At 37.3% G+C, this 22,493-nt stretch overlaps 1 protein-coding gene across 2 annotated transcripts in view; it reads right to left on the bottom strand.

Annotated features, from left to right (window-relative positions):
• CD96 (CD96 molecule) overlaps positions 1-22,493 on the bottom strand; it is an 88,022-nt gene that overhangs the window by 25,876 nt on the left and 39,653 nt on the right. For both annotated transcript variants that reach the window (XM_008066593.1, XM_008066592.1), the window contains exons 7-9: positions 15,202-15,292; positions 12,277-12,462; positions 6,757-6,849 (exon numbers count right to left, since the gene is read on the bottom strand). In XM_008066593.1, coding sequence (XP_008064784.1) covers positions 6,757-6,849; positions 12,277-12,462; positions 15,202-15,292 — 370 coding nt within the window. The remainder of the gene's footprint in view (positions 1-6,756; positions 6,850-12,276; positions 12,463-15,201; positions 15,293-22,493) is intronic.

The following is a 22,493-nucleotide window of genomic DNA, read 5'->3' on the forward strand; positions in this document are numbered from 1 at the left end:
GGAATTACAGGCATGCGCTACCACACCCAGCTGATTTTTTGATTGATTGTAGAGATGAGGTCTCGCTGCCCAGGCGGGTCTCGAACCGGCGGGCTCAGGCAATTCACTCACCTTAACCTCCCAAAGGCGCGGGATGACAGGCTGAGCCACCGAGCCCGGCTAATTTCTTAGTATGTAATGGAGAGCTTTGGAGTTTTTTATGGATTCTGTAGATTTATATCTACGAGAATCATATAATAATAGTGTTGATGGGGAGGGGTCGTGAATGAAAGAAGGGCCTTTTCTCTGATTTCTTTCCAAGTGAGGAAATGTTAGCTTCACTCTCAGTTGTTGCATTTCTCAGGAAAACACTGGCATAAAGAAGGGAGAGATTAAAATAGGCATGACTGTCTGGCCTTTTCATAGGTGGCATGACAGCGTCACGCTAGAAGGGATTTATTCGGTGTCTAAAGATGTTTACTGAACACCAACCAGAGGTCAAAGGACTCAAGGTCCGAAGTCTGTCTGAGTTCTAACCTGGCTCTTCTATTTTCTGTATTACTTTGTGCCTCAGTATCTTCATCTCTCAAGTGGGGCTAATAGTGGTACCTAAGTCAATGTGTATTTGGGAGGATTAAGTGAGATAATATGTTTATTAGTTGAGAACAGTCTAGGCACATTGTAAGCACTCAACAAATAATATTACTGCTTAGTATTATTTTAAACTCATGGCAGTTGGTAAAAATTTTAAGTAATTGCTGGGGAAGAAAATTGAAAGGCCCTTGTATGATAGTCTTCTAAAAATCTTGTACTTATACCCTGTATTTAGGCAGACATCCCTGGTGAATCGTCTGTCGTAGTATTCTTCATTTTATGTATTTCCATTTTAGTTCAGATCATCATCAATTTAAATCACTTTAAATCACATTATTTGGCCTTCTTTTTCCCTGTTCTGACAGCTATCACCACATGCATAGCTTCTATTTTCCTCATGTTTTCCTACATACTAAAAAGTCACAGTGGCTATTTTTTGTCAGATCACAGCCCCAAACTATAGTCCATTAGTTGAAGCTCTTTAACTTGGTTTTGCTTCACCTATTCAGTCTGGCAGTCTGCTTCCTAACAAGCACTGCCAGCACTCCTCCTTGTCTTCTCGTGTCCTGCATGCCTTTAATTTTGTCTGTGCTTAAAGATCCATCTTCCATCTTTCTTCCTCCGGAGTCAATATTCCCTTCCAGATTCCCAGTGCAGACTTCCCTAATCCCATTTCCCTCCCCTCATCACTTACTGACTTTTTTTTTACTTTTTTGTACCAGATACATGTGATAAAGTCAAAAATTATTGAACAGTAACTGAGGTATCCTGCTGACACTTGAAGACAGGCATGGCATGATTAGCAAAGGGGTCAGAAGTTGCTGACATAAATTACTGGAATCTTCTCACTGCCTTGCAGAATCTCTCTGGAATCCTTCTCTTAACTTTAGAACCCTGTATCCTGACCTACTGCTAATCTTCTGATCTGCTTCCTCCTGATCTCATTCAATGACATGTCTTCCAGGTTGATGCCCCACCCAATTCTGTCATGCTTACTCATAAATCACTAGTTTTGCTGCATCCTTTGGGCAGCTGCTTTTTTTTAGTTTATGACCCTCAATGTCTGATTATCCACTTGCCAAGGATCAGTTGTGTTCACATGGAGAGCTGACCAGGGCTTAGTTAGAGTCAGACTGAACTTGCTATCTTACTCAAGCAAAAATTTGACTCTACTCTAAGAAATAGAAAGATTTAGACTATGAGGACCTGCTAAGTTATTCAAAAGGGCTTAATATAAAAATCAGAATAATTAGATCTAAGGGTCATGTATAAATTGGAGGCAGAGCCAAAGGGACTGTGGCCTGGTGGGCAGTAAAAAGAGGGCAAGACAAGCAGGTCACAAAGAGTTGTAATCCCTATGCAATAGGAGCCCTGCCTGTCTTGTTCACCACTGTATTTCGGCACCTCAAAAATCCCTGGCACATATAGGCACTCAATATTTACGTACTGAATGAAAAATTGTCTTGGGTAATTGGCATTTCTGGGGCCTATATTCTTAGACTACATAACTAGTAGCCAAATAATAACCAGTGAATTGAAAGTCTCTCTCCTTGGGGCAATGGAAGCTCCTGCATTGTGTCTGTACTAAATGTGTCAGGTGTCTCTGTTCCATGTTAGGCTTGTCTCATCTCACTACTTCACTTGTCAACCTCCTGTCTTCTCCTAGAACAGCTCTGGGAATGCAGCTAAAGACTCAGCAAACACTAATTGGTTCTGGTTGAATTGAGCAAGGCTTCCCTGGGCAACTCTTCCAGTTTGTTATGAGTTATAAAGTTCTCCTCCCACTGATCAGAAACAATCTTCGGGTCCAAAGGGGTGGGATCTTATTTTAAGGAGGTCTTTTGACTCTTCAGAGACTTCCCAACTATAACATCTTAGTGTGCTAGTAAATCGGGTAATATGTCTTTTCCCTGTTTTTCAAACAAATATATTTACTTACCGTGCTTTCTTTCCTTCTTTAATATTAGACTCACATTAAATTTTAGATCCTTAAGAGTAACAACTGTCTTTTCCCTTGCTTTGAATTTTTTCACAGAAGTAAGAATATTGCTTTCATGACCTTCCTTCTACATTTATTCAAAAGTGATCCTCTCATTGAGAAAAAAGGAATAAGTATTGGATCCTTGCAGCAAGATATGCAACTTAATAATGATAACTGCATTATAAATTAGTTCATTGCATCTTGAATCTGGAATAAATCATAGCTTTGAAGTTGATTTCCATGACATGTGCCATCTTGCTTCCTTTCTTAAAAGAACATGCAAAAGTGAACGTTACAAGCTTCTGAGGCAGCAAGCCATTGTGTGAATTCATAGTTACCCTCCAGTTTGCCAAGAGAAAGTTTGCCAAGACAACAGTTATAAAGTGATTATTCTAACAATACAAGTTTTATTTAGATATAATCAGCTATTTATTTAACATTGGTTTTTTGACATACAAAAATCAGACAGAAAATTGTTTCACACATAATCTCTTGTTACTATCTTAACAGAAGTCCGGATCTGACTTTGTAAAATGAGAGCTATCCATCCTAATTACATCTGATCCTTGATCTAAGACAAGGTTTCTCAACCTTGGCATTACTGTCATTTTGGACCAAATTATTTTTTGTTGTGAGGACTGTTCTGTCCTGCGTTGTACAATGTTTAGCAGCATCCTAGGCCTCTACCCACTAGATGCCAATAGCACCCTCCCACTCTCATTGTGACAACGAAAAATGTTCTCAAACACTTTTGAATGTCCTCTGGGAACAAAATTACCCTGGTTGAGGATCACTGATCTGAAACAATCCTCAAGTCCAAAGTGGCAGGGCCTTTTTAAGGAGGGCTTTTGATTCTCCAGAGAATTCCCAACTATAACATCTTAGTATGATAGTAGATCAGGTGGCATTTTTTTTTCTTAAACAAATACATTTACTTGACTGTGCTGTATTTTCTTCTTTAATACTAGACCTATATTAAATGTTAGACTCCTTAAGGGTAACAACTCTGCTTTCTCTTGCTTTGAATTTCTTCACAGAAGTAAGAATAATGTTTGGTCTGATATAAACACTTAATGTATGTAGACTAACTCCATAAAATTTTGAAGTAGAAGAAATTCATGTGTGCTTTTAATGAGCAGAATGTAAATCCCATGAAAGCATGGTTTTAGTTTTTGCTTTTCTCAGTAATACTCACTGTTGCACTCACAGCACTTAGAAGCAGACCTGATACATAGTAAGTGCTCAATAAATATTTGGTGAATGAATTGTACCACTTAAAAAATGTTGCATGGGGTCCCAGCCCAATTTCCTAAAGGCCAACATTTACAGTTCATAACAGAGGCTCAAAGCTCTCTTTATTCTGCATTTTCTAGTCTTCATTTCTGCTTCTTTAATACATAGTCCCATCTTTTTGACTCAAGCTTTTCTACTGATGTTTTCTCAAATGCCCATGAATATCCTTGTCAGTGCACAACGACTCACTTTGTTTTCTCTGTTTAGGATTTTTTTAAAGCTCTCCATGGAGTCAGATAAATACAACACACACTTCAAATATCAGGTTATTTTATCTCTCATAGGTAACATTTTATGACTTCATGAACTCATAAGCATCTTTCCTAACTCAAAGCCTGACACTTGCTCTTCTGTACCTCTCCCTGGGCATTTTAATTATATGAGGTGTGCTACCTTTGAATAATTGTTTTTTATGTGTGTATGTCATTTTTTCCAAGTAGACTGTGATATTTTAAAGGCAGAAACAAATTATCTTTCTTTTTTTTTTTAAACACCAAAGAGTCTATTAAATGGCATCTACATAGTGAAGGGACATTGTTCTCATTAATTCTTTTTTTCATTTAATTATTCAACTGATATTTTTTGACTGCCTACTCTGTGCTAATCATGTGCTAGGAGGCAAAACAAATATGTTCCCTATCCTTATGAAGTGTTTAGATCTATTGGAGAAAAAATGGTATCTAATGTGGTGAGAACTAGATTTAGAGTCAGACGATCAGTGTCAACACTAACTCTGTCACTTACTAGGCATATGATCATTTAAGCTTTCAATGTCTCAGTGTTCCCATCTCAAAAATTGTAAACAATAATGTTCTCTATTACTCATAATGAAGATCAAATCACATTGCATTTTCTAAGTGACAGGATATGGTGGCTTTAATTTTTTCCACAAATTCTTCGATACTCTTTCCTTCAAGGGATGGAGCTTAATTCTTCTCCCCTTGAATATAAGCTGGACCTAGTGACTATCTTCTAATAGATAAAATAAGGCTGAAGTGAAGGTGTGCAATTTTGGACTACATCATAAAAAGGTATCATAGCTTTTTTCTTCGCCATTCTGTTTCCTGAAGTTACTTGGTCTGGGGGAAGCCAGTTGCCATATTGTAAGTAGACCTATAAAGAGACCCATGTGTCTCACTCACATGCTTGAGCTTAGAAGCAGATGGTTAGCTACACTCAGGCCTTCAGATGACTGAGGCCCCAGCCAACAATGTGACTAAACCTCATGAAAGAACCTGACTTAGTGCCATTGAGCCAAGTTTGTCCTGGATTTCCGATGCCCAGAAACCTTATGATACAACATATATTTTAGAAGTTGCTGAATTTTGAAGAATTTTTTAATACAACAATGGACAACTAATACACAAGGTACCAGAGATATTTGAGATATTATTATTATTGAACATGCTAATATTTGTTGAATAAACACTGTCAAAATTAACCATGATTTATTACTGAATGATGAGTGGAAGACAAAGTAGAAGACAAAGAAGCTTCAAAAATAAGACAAAGAAAATTACACAACATTAAGAACAAGGAAAAATAATATGGATGTGAAACTTTGGATGGTTGATTTGCAAACATTTCTGCTACCTGATTCATTTTCTGAGAAGTATTAACCTGTGACAGTGACTGCAGGCAGTATTCCAAAGACTATCAGCTAAAGAAATTGTTCATTCCCACTGATGGTTTTTGTTTTATTTCATTTTTAATTCTCATTCTGAGCTAAAATTGATAGTTTTAATTAAATAAGAAATGAGGACCATACTTCTACTCTACATAGAATACAAGATTTTTTGTATGTGTGTTAGAGAAAGTCACCATGGTTCTTTGTTTTAGAGAAAATCACCGTGGTTCTTTGTTAAACACAAAGGCCACAGACGTGGGAATTTATGATTTGTTTGCATCAATGCCAACGTCTGAGAGCCACTGCCATTCCTTTGCCATAGTAACGCTGACTCAAACTGACCTCCATGATGCCACAGATGGGAGGGGTGAATTCATAGACTTCACCAGTCAACTTTGTCAAAATTAATTTGAACCAAAAAAAATTTAAATTTAAAATGATCTAACTACCTTTGGCCCACAGGATCCTTATTTACAACCAACCTCTTGAACTCCCCTCTGAGAACATAGTTATGCAGGAGAGCTGTCAATGTATTAACCTATTTAACAATAAATACAGGATTTAAATTCCTCACTGAATACTTATTGACCCTGATTTTCCCAGGGATTCCAGTGAGGGACTTTGGAAGCTGTGTTAACTCTCTGAAGTCATGAGAATGATACCTCATACATTTAGGAGTTTCTTTATTGGATGATGAAATGTTCTGAAATCAATTGTGATGATGGTTACACAGTTCTGTGAACACACTAAAAACACTGGATTATACATTTTAAATGGGTGAGTTGTGTGGTATGTAAATTACATCTCAATAAAGCTGTTAAAAATAAAACTATGGCTGGGCACGGTGGCTCATGCCTATAAATCCAGCACTTTGGGAGGCCAAGGTGAGAGGATTGCCTGAGCCCACAGGTTCAAGACCAATCTAGGCAACTCAGTGAGACTTTATCTGTACAATAAACCAAAAAAATTAGCTGGGTATGGTGGCACATGCCTGTAGTTCCAGCTACTTGGAAGGCTGAGGCAGAGGGATTGCCTGAGCCCAATGGGTTAGATAGCTGTGAGAGTTTCACTGCACTCCAGACTGGGTGACGGTGTGAGACTCTGACTCAAAAAAGAAAACAAAACAAAAAAATTTATTCAGGCAAAAAAAAAAAAAAAAAAAAAAAAGCCATAGCTAAGAAATGAGCACAGATCATACAAGTTTGCTTTTTTACTTTATCAGTCTGATTGGTTAAAGACTTGCTAGTTCATGGAAAGAAGAACAGTGTGAAAATATTCTTACTTGTAGGAGATACGCTGCTAGCTGGAGAAGGTTGGGTGACAAGGGTAGATTCAGTATCACTCGATGGAGAGCCTGTTGGGGGATTTGCAGAACCTGAAAGGATCAGACAGACATGTATAATGCACAAAATATTATAATAGAAAGATAAAGTATTGACTTAATTCCTAAATATGCTGTACTTTATTTATCCATCATCTAACAAATCAATATGAAGGGCCTGTTAAGTACAAGATGGTGGTACATAACTGAGAAACACATGGGGCTGTTCTTAAAAAGCCTGTATCCTGAACAGTAGGCCACCAGTTCCTGGGTTGAGTACCATGACAGGGGATGTACAGGGTGTCAAGGAATGCAATGAAGAGGCACCAATCAAGATCGGGAGGTCTCAGAAAGCTTCCTGAAGAAAGTGACATTTAACCAAGACTTGGTAAAATCATTATAGCAGTTACTGTTTTGGAGTATTTGAAAAGGGACCATGCAGTTAGACAAAATCCATAAACCCACCAAAATTCTTTTTATCTGCTAAGGTAGAAACAATGATATAACTATTCCATTGGATAGAACATCATTAAGCTCAAGATTCATGGTTTTATACTGCCTTTTCTAAAATGTCATATTTTGTCATAACATTTTTGTTTGGCTACAACTTTCTTTTTTGAGTGTGCATGTGAGAGGTGTTGAAATAGAGCCTAGAATACATTATTTTACTAATATTTTACATTCATGTCAATTCCTTAAGCCTCCATTATTGTACTTTAAAACAGTCCTATTGGAAGTATAAAAAATTTACAAGTGCCAGAAGGCTCTATTGATTTCAAGAACATGTGGGTTAAACGTGATTTGGTGATTTTGAAGTTAGAGAACTTTGTGAAGTTTCTAGATGTAATGTCAGTGGATATAGTACCACACATCTGATGAGCTATGTTAATTTGGATGTTTAATTACAAATATACTATTGACTCCATTCTGTAATTTATTTTTAGGGACAAGTATATATTATTTAAGTTACGTTACTTTCTAGCATGTAGCCTGGTAGGAGGAATTTATTATTCTAAGCTAGATGCATCTGTGTTTTATTCTCATTGTTGGGAGTGTTGTTATTGTGGTTGGCTGTGGGTGGTGCTACAGCTGACTCTGACCTGCTACCTCATAAATGCTTTTGAGCTATTAGTCTCTGAGGAGGCGGGGGACAGTTATATGAGAGGTAGGATATTAGGTTAATGAAAGGACATTCTCTTTCCCCATGCCATCCAAAATAGGTTTGAACATGCTGAGGGCATGACACATGAGTCTGCTCATGATTTGGACCCCCATTACTCACCAAATTTCATTTCCTGATGCTGCTTATTATCTTTTCCAACTCTTTCAAATCATACCCTCTATCCAAAGGGCAACATTTCAGCCCAATTTCTCAAACACAATATGGTCTCTGTGACTTCTTGGTCTTTGTTTATGCTATTTCCTGACACTTTCTTATCCCCAAACTTCCCTGAGAAAGTACCTTCTCAAACTTGAGGAAGCTTGTGGTGTGTTCATCCCCCATGTCTATCCTAGGAAAAAGCCTTATTATTCTGTGTCATCAGGTATGCATCTCAAGAAAGTAATTGTTTTGTTCCTCACTAAATTTATGGATACTGGCAAATGGAAGTGAACAAAACAATACATACAAATTCATTCTCAACACTGGAAGAAAGAAGACCAACTTTGCAAGCGTATCTGACTGCTGGTAGACCATAAGCATTATCTTCCAAATTAGTAACTTAATAACATGGGGCATGGACCTTGAAAATAAATGTCTAGATTGATTACAACAGAGGTTGGCAAACAATGGCCCACAGTCAAATCTCACCTACTCCCTATGTTTGTAAATAAAGCTTTATTGGAAAAATATCATGTCCATTTTTGACATATCACCTATGACTGCTTTTGTGATACCAATGACAGAAAATGTTGATAGAATATGTTCAATCCCAAGCTGACATAATGGAAAAAATTTATTTTTCACTGATTGAACTTTTCTATTTTAGAGTATTATTCTGCCATATTTCATACCAAATGTTTTTATAAGTTGAGGGGGTTCAGCCTCATGGTGCATTAGGAAGATATTTCTGCAAAATTTGCATTTTGAGATAAACTCTGTGTCCTGTGGCGAAGTTGATACAAAGTTTCCTGCGCAAAATCTGAAGCCTAAAAGAAGTTTGTCTGGTTTTAGATTGGATTGCAAAGTAGAAACTCTGCCTTGGACAAAACCAAACTCTGGAGGTGTAAAAAGGAGCAGTTAAAACCCAAAAGGGCAAAAATGACTTCCCAAAGCTCAAATTCAGAATTTAGCAGAAATACCTCAGTCAGTTTTCAGATCTTTGCATTTACCATAATGTCACAAGAGGGTGAACTGATGCCTAAAGTCACTTCATCTGTTTCTGAGTGTGCCCTCTCTGGGGTAGGCCTGACAGGGCTCTCAGAACCACCATCATGGGCAGACACAGCCACAGTTCTGTCCCACAAGGGAAGCTGACTCAATTCTGGGTCTTCCTCAGAGCTTGTATTAGCTCTCATCTGATCCACCTAGAAATGAACCAAACCCCAGGGCTTGCCAGGTCTTCTCAAAATGTCGTCCATAGACCAGTAGAATAGGCTTCTCCTAGGATCTTGTTAGAAATGCAGAAACACAGATCTTATCCAGACTTGCTGAGTCAGAATGTTTGCATTTTAACAAGATGACTGTGTGATTTATATGCTTATTAAATTTCTCTACTGGTACCCTTAGAAACCCCAGTCATGAGTATGTCAGACTTGGGTTTGAGGCTAGCTGCACTGAGGAAAGTCATGAAACAAGAAGTATTTGTCTGGCATCTTTCAGTAGTCTTCCTATTCCACTGCTGAGATATCCCTTTTACTCTTCTCTCCACATCCCAGGATATGCGCACGCGCACACACACACACACACACACACACACACACACACACACACACACACACTCACACAACCTGTCAGCACTTAACTTCCTTTCTATTACAGAGATTTTGATCTCATCAGCTAACAGTTGGAAATTCATTTAGTAAACAAATCATTGTCAAGGCAAACAACAGCCAAAATATTATTCACGCCAGGGGATATTGCATTCAGCTTTTGTATTAAAACAAAAGTATTTCCCCACCACCTCAAAAAAAAAAAAAAAATCTGACTCTTTACATATTCCTCAAAATAGACTCAACAATGCTACATTTTTGGACATACTGAAAAGCTATTAGGTCAGGATGTTTCTGGAAAGGCTTTTTAAAAATTTGTTTGTAGTGACTGTTGAAATATGGGAACTCTGCAGACCCTGGTGTTCAAATAGTTGCCTGAAGAGCCACTGATCACCCTCACTCTGACCCCCTCCCCTTTGTGAATTCTCTAGAATAGGAATCACTGAGCACTTGAATTTCCTGGGAGACTGGATGAAGATGGGGGAAGGAAGCACCTCAGAAAACTGTTACCTCACAGCCTCTAGCATGATTACTCTTTTCTGGGAGCAAAAATTCTTCCCCTTCTCTCACTTAAGTTTCCTTCTTGCTTTGTAACATTCTCAGAATTTCTCTACTCTAGCACTCAGAGACAACAGATTTTTCTTCTGTGTTTTCATCTCTGTATCTTGTCAGCAAGAATACCTTGGCAAGGCAATGACTCTTGCACCAGGTATCAGAAATTTACTCCAGAGTTTATAAAGCATCCAGCAGGACTACCACAGGCAGAGAGTGTGTTTGGAGTAAGTGTTTAATAACTTGGAACCAATAGAGAGATATAACACAAGTGCTGGCATTGCTTTACAGAGCTGTGCCTGCATCTTCTAAATCATTCACAAGGATATGTGTCAGAATGAGACTAGAAGGTAAACTATACTTTGGGAAAACTGAACTCTTCAAGATTTATTGTCTTCAATATTTGACCATAGAGGATAAAGACTCATTTGGCAATTTAAAATTAACCACCTGTTCAGAAAATTATGCTAGGTCAAGGATTGTCCTATAAAATTGAAATTACAGTATATATTCGGTATTATATATAATCAGGGCTCTTTCTATTAACCTAAAAGTATTCATTATTTTCTGATATTGAAATCAAACACAGTTTTAACATTAGAAAATACTGGTTTTGTGAGACATGGTTCTGCCTGTGATGGAAATAATGTTCTCTTTAGGAATGTGAAGGCTATGCATCTTTAGTTCATCTTCTAAAGAAGATTCTGCCAAAGTTACTGGCAAATCAGTGTGAGAAACAGGTACCTTCACATTGTTCTGAGATTGTGCCAAGACTGTAGCACAATCCATGTCCAGCCTTCTAGGAAGGAGGTGTTCTTATTCCAGAGGGAATTAGGAAGCTGAAGCTGAGTAAGTCTATTTTAGGGTAAATCCATCACAGTTTCTGAATGATTAACCTTAAGTGCACAGGGCAATGTGTTCATACATATGCATATACGCAGACACACAGGTAGAGCTACAGGGATGATGCCACTGTCCCAGCATCAGAATAGCATCCGCTTCTGAGTAGTGGGGATAGATTTATGCTGAGATGCACACTCTTCTTCAACCAAGTCTCCCCTAACCAACCACAGAATTTTTGAAGAACCTGGCAGGACCCAAGATTCAGACTGTATCCTTGGAACAAAAGAAAACTCTTTTCCTTGTTAATTATTCTGTGTTTTTATTATGTCATAGACTACACTATTTCTGAAAATAGTATGGTGGTCAGAGGTTAATGGTCCTATAGAGGTTCAATAATGATTTGCAAATCTGTCTTATATGATTATGTTACGATTAAATATACATGTTTGACAGCTGTCATTATAAAATTCTATTTTTCATTAGGCATGTCTGTTGGCACTGCATTTGTTGAGACATTAGTTCTTGTCTTTTATGTAGTAAAATCACCATTATTTGGTCTGGTTCAGGGTAGTAAATAATCTGGTTAGTCAAATGTAATGACTAAAATGGTCCCATATGTCAATTTTCAAGTCACGAAAGTCTTCTATATGCCAGAAATTGCTTCAAACTAGAGATACTAAAATCCTTAAGATACAGTCCCTAACTTTATGATATTTATAAACTTATCTATTACTAAGTATTAAAATTATATATACTGTATAAAATTCAATGTTTTTAATAATTCAGAAGAAATTTTAGGATATTTTTAATTTGTCTTGATCCAATATTAGTATTAATTTTCATGATGTGGTAGATTAACAAAAATACTAGTTATTAAGAGTTGTGATTACTTAAATTTGAATAACGAATTTGCTGTATCCAACAGAAATTCTGTATGGAAAGCAGGAGTTACCTTTCTTTTTTTTGAAACAATTCTTTTCATTAGAATTCTATTTATCAAAAATGTTTGAAAATTTGAAGCCTAATAGTTTTGAGTTATGTTAAAAATTTTCTGAGTTTAAAATATTATAGAAGTAACGAGTATTCTATTAGACATGTTCGGAATTTATGGCAGCCTTGGCCAAACTTGTTGACCATTTTAAGTAAACAACTCACCCAAGGATAAAGTGATCTTTTCTGATGAGATATTCCATACTTTATTTCCCGGGGCTGGAGATAGAGCCATACACCAAATGGTCAGGTTGTTTGATTGGGCTGGTTTATTTAACACCCTTGTTAAAACAGACTCCAGTTCTAAAAATCCACGTTTGCCTTTACTCTCTTTATTAACAATGGATATTCCTGCAAGACAGAAGAGAACACAGTTACCCACCAACATGTTCGGCACGAGCCATGCAATAATACCAAGGCATAGCATTATCAATTTGTGGTAATGGAAAGTCTAAAGTGGTCACACTGCAGCTTTTCTGGAGTGACAGTTGATTTCAGCAGACCTGGAATTAAGCTGAGCTGTTTGCTCATGTTCCTGAATGGTATTGATCCATGGTCAAGGTGTGAAAAGAATTGATCGATAGTGTTGCTTTGTTTGCAACTAGGAGTCCAGTGGGTTTGGAGACAGACTGCTCAAGTCCATCAGCATTGCTTATTGATAACTGTAAGACTGATGATTTGTACTTGGTTTGGGTTAGACCCTGGGACAGCTCTGCTGTGGAGTCTGGTTAATGTGCAGGGATATAATTAAGTAACCAGTAAAATATGAACCAACCCCAACTGAGACTGGGGTTTTTAGGCCCTAAAAAACACGGAATTTATTTATTAAAAATTGTGTATTTAGTCTTACATGTTTAAACTTTAGTTTAAACCTTTAAAATATGTATCATAGGCTACACTTTCAGCAAGGAGTTCCAGGAAATCAGATGAGGACTCCATCATCCTCCCTCTGTAAGGACTACAGCCAGTTTAAACTTCATTTAAACTTTAGTTTAGTACTATTAAAGTACTCTCTGTTTGATGCTATACACCTATCGAGATGCTTTTTCCACTGCTAAAAACAGTTTTTGAACTCATCAGTTTTGATGCCTTTCAGTGCTTATGTCGTTTGTTGTTTCACCTCTTCCTCATTGCAAAATGTTTCCCTTTGAGGCCTCTTTTCAGCCAGGAAACAAACAAACAAAAGTAGTTCGGGGAGAAACTGGGTGAATAGGGAGGGTGGGACACAGGGGTCATGCCGTTTTTTGGTCAAAAACGGCTGAACACTCAGGGCAATGTGGGCAGGTGCACTCGTAAATCACCCATCTTGAAATAGGTGAACCCGTTGGAAGAATCTTCAAAATAAAATCACTGAAGCTAAACACAGCTTCTCACAACAATGTTAGCTGGTACACTGATGCCAATGGGTTCCTAGTACACTTATCTGGTGGAGACAGCATGCACTGCAGGCACCAGCTCTCCAAAAAATAATTTTTTTTTTTTGTCCTCATAGTTTGGACTTCTCACTTCTGAGTTGTTTTGTGTACATATCGGTGTTCCCAATCTGAGAGCAAAAGTGCATCTGGAGTAGTCCTTACAGAGGGAGGATGATGGAGCCTTCATCTGGTTTCCTGGGACTCCTTGCTAAAAGTGTAGCCTATGATACATATTTTAATTGTGTTGCTATGTTGTAGTTTTTTCCTGAAATAAACTGTAGATTTAGAAGCATTGCCATTTTTGATGCTGTGAGTCTTCTTTAGAAATGGAACTCTAGCTGCCACTATCAGTATTCTCCAAGTAGCATACATGGTAGCTGGGAATTAATGTAAAACCATCTATTACCATAGGTCAGAACTTTCTGGACTCTCCCAGCTTCCTTACATTAAAAATTCTTAATGCCAGTTCTGAAGTTATTAGTTGCCAAGATAGCAGCTATATGTAATTGTGTGCTGCTAGAATTCTGACTATATGGTATGGTCTCTTGGGTGGAAAGTAATGGGCACATCAAATCTAGGTGCTTTATCTGTGTGGAGTTTATTTAACAGAAAAATATATTTATAATAACCTATATAATATATTTTTAGAATTGCTTTCTGTTACTTTTGTGAATGACTTTTTTTTAATGTAAACTAATAGCATAACCAATAATAGTCTCAAAATGCATCGTGATCAATACAATTATCCACCCATAAAGTTTTTAATTTTATCAATTAAAAATAATAATGAAACAAGAGTTACATGACTCAGTTATTATTGAAAGTATATCAAGCTTTGAGGAGCAATGAATCAGAACAATGAATCTCCTGCTGCTGTCCAGGCAGGAGATGGCTGAGATTATTCTGGAAGAGTCTGTCATGCTTACTACCTATGAAAAATATGGCTTTGTGAATTATCACCTGAGCTTGTCTCAGTGTGTGTTCCTGTTCCAGGAACCTGTAATCCTCCTATTTAACATGTTCCTGTCAAAGAGCCAACTCCTTTACATACACTTCCTCTAACACCTTCAGCCCCTGCCCCAGATCCTCACAAGAAAAAAAAGAAATTATTTTTTTTACAGATTTAAAGCAGTGGTACTAAACTAATTGAATACATTGTACTGAAACAAGAAAGAAATAAAAGAACAGGTAGCCACGTTACAAAAGCAGAAAACTTTTTAATAAATATACGTTGAGTTAGACATTTTTACCCTCATACAAGATCACTGCTACTAATAGTTAAATAAAACAGTGCTTGTATATGGTTTGACAAAGCCAACTATATTTTTCATTCTGGGAAATGTCACATTCCATCCCCTTGGAGGAGACAGATGAAGTATCAGCAAATAATATCTGGTAAGCAAGATGATGTTTTCCCTGGAATGAGAATTATTTTTTATTTTTATTATGTTTCTGGAGTTGAGGTCTCACTCTGTTGTCCTGTCTGGAGTGCAGTGGTATGATCACAGCTCACCGCATCCTCAGTCTTCTAAGTGGCTGAGACTACAGGTACATGCCATCATTCCTGGCCTGAATGAGAATTATTCTTAAATGCCAAGATGAACTTGGACAATGACAATCTTCAATGTTGTTTTCTTTCTGTACCAAACCAATTTCCACTGATTAATTTTCTTACCTTCTTCTTCATCTTGAAGAAACCTTCCATCTATAAACCATGTGAGATTTGCTTCAGGAAATACATTCTTTAGAGAGCAGGTAAATGTTCTCTGAGGTAGACACAGATAGAAAGAGAATTATTTGCAAATTTAGAAGAAATTGGTGCTCCTTATATCTCAGCAACATTTACATAAGATAAACTGGTAAGAAATGATTTCTTCAATTTTAACTGGATAACTGCAATACAGTGTGTACCTTTAATAGAGATTGTATTAAAACATGGACTATAAATGTGCTATTATAAATTTATGACTAGAATCCTAGATCAATTTAAGAATCTAGGACTAGCCGGGCTCGGTGGCTCAGCCTGTAATCCTGAGCCTTGGGAGGCCGAGGTGAGTGGATTGCCTGAGCCTGCGGGTTCGAGACCCACCTGGGCAACTTGGTGAGACCTTGTCTCTACAATAAATCAAAAAATTAGCTGGGCATGGTAGCACACGCCTGTAGTTCCAGCTACTTGGAAGGCTGAGGCGGAAGGATCGCCAGAGCCCAGCAGGTCGAGGCTGAGGTGGCTGGGAGCGGCCACTGCACTCCAGTCTGGGTGACAGAGTGAGACTCCAACTCAAAAAAAAAAAAAAAAAAAAAAGAATCTAGGACTATACTGATGTTACAAGTCTGGGTTCTGGGTTCTGGGAAAGAGAAATCATAACTCTGTTTAGGTAAAATAAAATAATAAAATGAAATTTATACACAAAAATAAACTCTAAATGGATCAAAGACCTAAATGTAAAACCTCAAGCTATAAAAATCTTAGAAGATGCAGGAGACACACTTATAGAAATAAGAGTAGATAACTAGTTCCCGATCAAAACCCCAAAAGCCCATGACATAAGAGATAAGATAGACAAGTGAGACCTCATTAAACTGGAAAGCTACTGCAAAGCAAAAGAAACCATCAAGAGAGTGGAAGACAGCCCACAGAATGGGAAAAAATTCTTGCCAACTGTATATCTGACAAAGGTATAACATCCAGCATCTATAAGGAACTCAAATGTGCCAAAAGGGAAAAAAAAGCCCCATTAAAAAGTGGGTAAAAGACATGAATAGACACTTCTCAAAAAAAGATATACAAGCAGCCAACAGACACATGAAACAGTGCTCAGTCTCACTAATCATCAGAGAAATGCAAATCACAACCACATTGAGATACCACCTAACCCCAGTAAGAATGGCCATCATAAATAACAAACAAGAACAGATGCTGGCAAGGGTGTAGAGAAAAAGGAACACTTCTACACTGCTGGTAGGAATACAAACTAGTTCAACCTCTATAGAAAACAGTGTGGTGATTTATAAAAGAACTAGAAATTGACCTTCCCTACTGGGAATATACCCAGAGGAACTCAAATCATTTTACAAAAAAGATACCTGCACATGCATGTTTATTGCAGCACTATTCATAATAGCAAAAACATGGAATCAACCATGCTGCCCATCAAAGCTGGACTAGATTTTAAAAATGTGGTACATATACATGATGGAATATTATGTAGCCATAAAGGTCTAAAATAAGGACTGTGTAGCAACTTGAATGAATTTAGAGTTTATAACAGATCTATCACAGAAACAAAGAACAGAGTATGTTCTCACTCATAAGTGAACTCTGAACATTTACCATAATACTATAAGAAAGGGATTGGCAGTAGCCGGATACTGCCGGGGTAGAAGGGGGAACACAACATTGTTGGAGACCGGCTCCGATCTATGAGGGGAGTTGGACCCGCACCAGAGAGTCAAGACGGAGAGAAGAGACCACTCGGAGGCAGTTCTTCTGGGATCAGTCTGATCAGGACTGAGTTCAAATTTTATTCAGACTCCTTCCAACTTATATACCATTTTCTATACCCTCCAGCAGTGTGATAATTACTTGCTGGGGGCGTACAAATTCCATGATGTATATCGCGCTTTACAAACTATGCATCACAAGACCATCACGAGACTTGCAAGTTCCAAGCAAACAATTACAATTCCATGATGCATGACGTGCTTCACAAAATTTACATTAAGATCACAGGTGCACAATTTCAATACAGATTGTTCAAAGTGTTTTCCATAATGTTCAATAAATCATTCATATTATACTCTTTGTTCTAAACCCTGATTAATACAAAAACTTTCTAAGTTAACTCTAGGTTCAATCCAAGTTCACTGACTCCCAATATTTTCCAACGATCAATACCATCAACTTAACACTATACTATAATCTATAAGTTTACTTAAATGACTTAATTTTTATCCATTCCATCAACCCATCATGATTCAACATAGTGCCCTGTGATTCTACAACAACCAATTCAAAACTTATTCTTGAACTACAAAACCCCACCATGACTTATATGAGTTTCATATATCCAAACTTTAATTTTTATATAATCTGATGATTGAACTTTAATACTATGCTATATCTTATTAGGCTAATACCTTATCATTAATTCTTTCATAAATCTTATGGTAATTGTCATACTCTTGAACAAGGAAATGTATGGTTGCCATGACGATGACCACAGGCTGAAGCAAACAGAGTTTCGGCATGTAACGAAACTAGAAAAACGTTCTGCCTGGCTAGAGGCAGGGCAATAAAACTATTATGGTAATTTAGTTTCTAATCTTAGCTCTAGGAGAAACTGCTTTCGAGAACAAAAGCTGACTGACCAGTCTACCAGGAAATAGAAGTTTAAAAATGTCTTGAAAAAGGAGTACATCTTAGAAAGACAGAGAAAAATAATTCTGCTGTGCACTTTCCATCAGGCATATTGATATTTACTTAAAAGTTTTGTATCCTAACGTAAGTTTTGTTGCCATGTATGCACACTGGTCACTATTCACACACCAATATTATAGGTATTGCTTGTTAGAGGCGATCTTTCAGATGGGCCTTTATAGGCCTCAGTCATGTAGCTATAGATGTTGGCTCACAACACAACATAAATAAGGATACCTGATCTCAAACCAGGCAAAATGGGGACCAAAGGGAGGCCCAAATTTTACCTGTACAATGTCTACTTGTCTACTCAATCCTGAATTGTACCTCACATCTTTAAACTAAAAAATATTAAAAAAGACATAAGACAAAATACAAAATTGAAACCTAAGACTTGAAGGAAGAAGTTATAACTGGCAAAGGCCAGAGAAGAATATTCTGTTGGATTCAAAGCTAAAAGTATCTACATATTGTTCATGTTTCCCAAATAATGTAAAATACTATTTTTAACAATGATGACATAAATCATTTAATGTAAATATCCCAGCTTTTACTTGTAAAGCATTTCCTGATAAAAAGAAACTATCACCTTAATTTTATAGGATAGGTAGGGCATGCCTTGTTATTGCCATTTGACAGAGGGGAAAGTCAAGGCACTGAGCAGTTAAAGGGAGTGGGAAATAGTTAATGACATAATTAGAAACAATGTGCCTCAATCCCAGGCCTGGATATTTCCTGGTAAAACACCCTGTTTCAAAATAAGAAAGAAAGAAAACAATAGGTAGCTATGTTACAAAAACAGATAACCTAGAAGCAGGGTTAGTTGTATTTGATTTCCAACTCTGTGTTTATTCTTTAGGGGATGATACTTTCTTCAGCATCTTGGTGAAAAAAGTCACTCAGAGTTATTGGGTCCCCATTATTTTACCTGAGACCCTGCAGAATTACAACACCATCTATTTTTAAAAATTTTTACTTTAAAGATGTGGGGTATAATTCAGGGTTAGGTATACAAATGGTTTTATAATGAATTGTCTTCTCATAGAGAGATGTATATGTCTCGCCCTAGTCTTTAGTTTCCAAACATTTTTCACAAATGATGAATATTTTAGTTAACTAGTAAAGAACAATTAACTGTATGTGATACTTTGTGTGCCAATACACTGACTCGTTACTTGCCAAAACTTTGGACCTATAGAGCTAAGGAAACAAACTCAAGGACACTAAGAAACATTTTTCTGGTGAGATCTTATTAAGGTACCGTTTACCATCTCTAATACACTGCCTTAAAAATCCCAAGGAAACAAAGAGAATTTCATGGAGGTTTATCTATCACATCCAACATAGTAGGTAGCAAACACTGCAGATCCTGGTATTTCCTTTTATTCCAAACTTACTTTTTTCAGAAAACGGGGATACAATTGTATGTTAGGTATGTAGACCCATAAAATTGTATCATCTTCTTCCTTCAAAAATAAAAAGTAAAAACAGGTCCCCTAAAATAAATATTAAGTAAAGATAATTCAGTTCATTTAATCCAAGAGTTGCCAAAAGATCAAAGATTTATTTTTATCTCCAGTTGGACAAGCAAGAGATATGGAGGCACAGGAGGTACAGTGTTAAAAAAAAAAAAAGCAATAAGAAAAAAAAAGCAGTTATTTGTATTAACTCCTACTTAACCGTTTTCATGATTCATTTCCTCCATCTTCCCTCATTCATTTCCTACCAAAGACGATTGATTATATGCTAATATCAGGGAAAAGTCAGGGGTCCATTATTTTACAAAGACAACTGGCTCATTGAAGAAATCTCTTACCAATTCTAAAAATATTGGAAAGTTTTGACTCTTGTGGATTCTCTACCTTCAGATTTTCTAGAATGATTCAGATTTCAAAAATGCTATACTGTCTCTAACCTCTATGCTCCAAGTATCAGTTTAGGAATATGGTTCTTGTTCTAAAAATTCTCTCAGTCTCTCTAAAATTGAAAAGTCACAGACTAAAGTAGTTCAACTTGAGGTCAAACGTCTCAGGAAATGTCAAGCATATATGGCTTTGTTGAGCAAGCAGAGCTGTCTTAAACTGAGAACTTGGCCTAAATGAGCAAGAAAAAAAATGCTAATTCTGAAACAATATAAAAGTAAATATGCACAGAAGTATGTACATGTGCAAGCACACACACACGTACACATACACATACATGTGCTCCTTGGCTGAGAAGTAAAAATCATTTGCTCCTTCGTTGTGTGCCTGTTGCATTGAAAGGCAAGCCAAATAATTGGATTTTCCAACACATTATTCTAAGTATGTATGAATGAGTGAACAATAGAACAGAGAATTATGTAGTAAGTGTCAAAAAGCATGTGGATAGTTCTGTAGGAGTATGAAGAAGAGTAAAATCTGGGAAGAACTTACAGAACAGAGTCAAAATTTTTGTGGACAGGGAAGAGATGGGTTAGATTCTACAGGTGGTCTATATTGGAAACCAGTGGGTAATTCATAAAGATGGATAGATGGAATGGGTTCCCTGGCGCAGCACTTTGAGGCCCAAATGTGAGTAGGGAATGTTCCTCTGGAAGGAGGAAGAAGCCAGTGGATGGTTGAGACATGGTGTGATGAACAAGAGAAAAAAACAAATCCAAATCTGACTGTAAGACTGATGATTTTCTTATTTTCACAGATACTGACATGGTGATCATCATGTTAACCCATCATCTTGCCTAAATTTGTACAGCACCTTTTCTTTTCTTTTCTTCTTTTGGTGAGAAAGCAGGAGTTTATTAAGACAAAGAACTCCCAGGTGGGACTGGTCCTGAAACAGGGTTACCCCAGCAACTTTTCAATTAGAAAAGCGGTGGCTCAGCCTGTAATCCCGCGTCTTTGGGAAGCTGAAGTGAGTGGATTGCCTGAGCCGGTGGGTGTTGGGAGCCAACATCTATAGCTACATGACTGAGGCCTGTAAAGGCCCATCTGGAAGATCGCCTCTGACATAGGATATCAGTTATACCTATAATATTGGCATGTGATTAGTGACCAGTGTGCATACATGGCAGTAAAACTTATAAGTAAATCTCAATACACCTGATGGAAAGTGCATAGCAGAATTATTTCTCTCTGTCTTTCTAAGTTTTACTTCTTTCTAGATATTTTTTAACTTCTATTTCCTGGTAGACTGGGTAGTCAGCTCTTGTTCCCGAAAGCTGTTTCCCCTAGGGCTAAGATTAGAAACTAAATTACCATGATAGTTTTGTCGCCCTGCCCCTAGCCAGATAGAACGTTTTCTTTTGTTTCGTTAATTACTGAAACTCTGTCTGCTTCAGCCCATGGCTGCCATCTTGGCAGCCCTGCATTTCCTTGTTCAAGAGTGTGACAGCTACTATTTGATTTTTAGAGTAGACTTGTTAGGATAAAATATATACATATACACTCATAGATGCGTAAATCTATGCTTGCTGTTTTGTTTCCTTTTGCTACATTATTCAAGTGTAATAGTTACTATACGATTTATAAAAGAATTAATGATGAGGTATTGGCTTAATGAGATATAGCATAGTGTTAAAGTCCAATCATTAGATTATATAAAAATTAAAAGTTTAGACATATGAAACATGAATTATAGTAAAGTTTGGTAGTTTAAGAATAAGTTTTAACTGAGTTATAAGGCATTACGTTAAATCATAATAGGTTAATAGTATAACTGACAGTTAAGTCATTTAACTAAACTTATAGATTATAGTATAGTGTTAAGTTGATAATATTAATTGTTAAAAATATTGGGAATCAGTGAACTTGGATTGAACCTAGAGTTAACTCAGGAAAGTTTTTTGTATTAATCAGGGTATAGAGCAAAGAGTATAATATGAATGATTCATTGAACATTATGGAAAACACTTTGAACGATTTGTATTGAAATTGTGCACCTGTGACCTTAATGTAAGCACGGCAGGCATCATGGAATTTGAATTGTTTGCTTGGAAATTGCAGATCTGGTGGTGGTCTTGTGATGCATAGTTTGTAAAGCACGAAACTTGTACGCCCCCGGTGAGTGATTATCACATTGCTGGAGGGTATAGAAAATGGTATATAAGTTGGAAAATGTTTGAATAAAATCGGCTCCAGTCCTGATCAGACTGTTCCCAGAAGAACTGCCTCCGAGTGGTCTTCTCGCTGTCCAGATTCTCTGGTGCGGGTCCTAACCCACCCTTGGTCAGTGCTGGTCACCGACAATGGGGCACTATGCACAACTGTTTGCTGAGATGTTGCCATCTATAGTCCTGGCCAGTGGGGCCGTTTGGAAATGTCAGAATCCTTCTAAAGGTAAAACCTGGGAGCCTCTCCATGGCCAGGATAGGAGTGATTTAGTGCATCCCCTGCAAAGGAACCCATGGATGGGCCTGCACATCTCCTGGAGGTGCCTGTCAGGTTGCCAGGAATGGCCACTGCTCTGTAGCCCAAGGTGTCACTGACTGGGGGATGTTCTCAAGTCCCAATTAGAAGATAAACACTGCCTGAGAGAAAACTCGAGATAAAAATGACTGGTCTTCCCTTAAT

This window comes from Carlito syrichta, unplaced genomic scaffold (genome assembly GCF_000164805.1).
Source record: "Carlito syrichta isolate Samal-C Ts95f unplaced genomic scaffold, Tarsius_syrichta-2.0.1 Scaffold309017, whole genome shotgun sequence".
Taxonomy (NCBI): Eukaryota; Metazoa; Chordata; class Mammalia; order Primates; family Tarsiidae; genus Carlito; species Carlito syrichta.